General features: G+C 39.7%; 2 protein-coding genes across 2 annotated transcripts in view; both read right to left on the bottom strand.

Annotated features, from left to right (window-relative positions):
• LOC110423454 (uncharacterized) overlaps positions 1–277 on the bottom strand; it is a 14748-nt gene that overhangs the window by 11914 nt on the left and 2557 nt on the right.
• The window catches only part of LOC149526742 (helicase sen1-like), a 5627-nt gene that overhangs the window by 4718 nt on the left and 632 nt on the right, over positions 1–277 (bottom strand). Inside the window, exon 2 of the mRNA XM_089784645.1 lies at positions 55–225. Coding sequence (XP_089640771.1) covers positions 55–225 — 171 coding nt within the window. The remainder of the gene's footprint in view (positions 1–54; positions 226–277) is intronic.

The raw sequence follows: 277 nt of genomic DNA, 5'->3' as shown, positions 1-277 counted from the left end.
TTCCTGAAGAGAATCACGGAGGCCTTTCAAAACAGAAAGACACTGGCTTCTTACCGAGCACAACAAGAGTGATGTTTCGGTAAAATTTTGGGGAAGCAATTTATCATCTGTCGAAAGTAAAAAGAGCTCCTCCACTTCTTCAGAAACTACATCCTCAAGGAACAGCACAGTTCTAAAGGAATCAAGAGAGTCAAAAAGAGTTTCCAAGTCTTGGATATTATGTTCCTGAAAGTAGATTTTGGGTATATGGGTGTGTAAAATCGAGACACATCTTCTC

The sequence above is a fragment of the Theobroma umbraticum genome, unplaced genomic scaffold (assembly GCF_002168275.2).
Source record: "Theobroma umbraticum cultivar Fairchild unplaced genomic scaffold, ASM216827v3 scaffold_20.0, whole genome shotgun sequence".
In the NCBI taxonomy this organism is placed as follows: domain Eukaryota; kingdom Viridiplantae; phylum Streptophyta; class Magnoliopsida; order Malvales; family Malvaceae; genus Theobroma; species Theobroma umbraticum.
The sequence above is the reverse complement of the archived record's forward strand: the minus strand, read 5'-3'. Positions and strand labels throughout refer to the sequence as shown.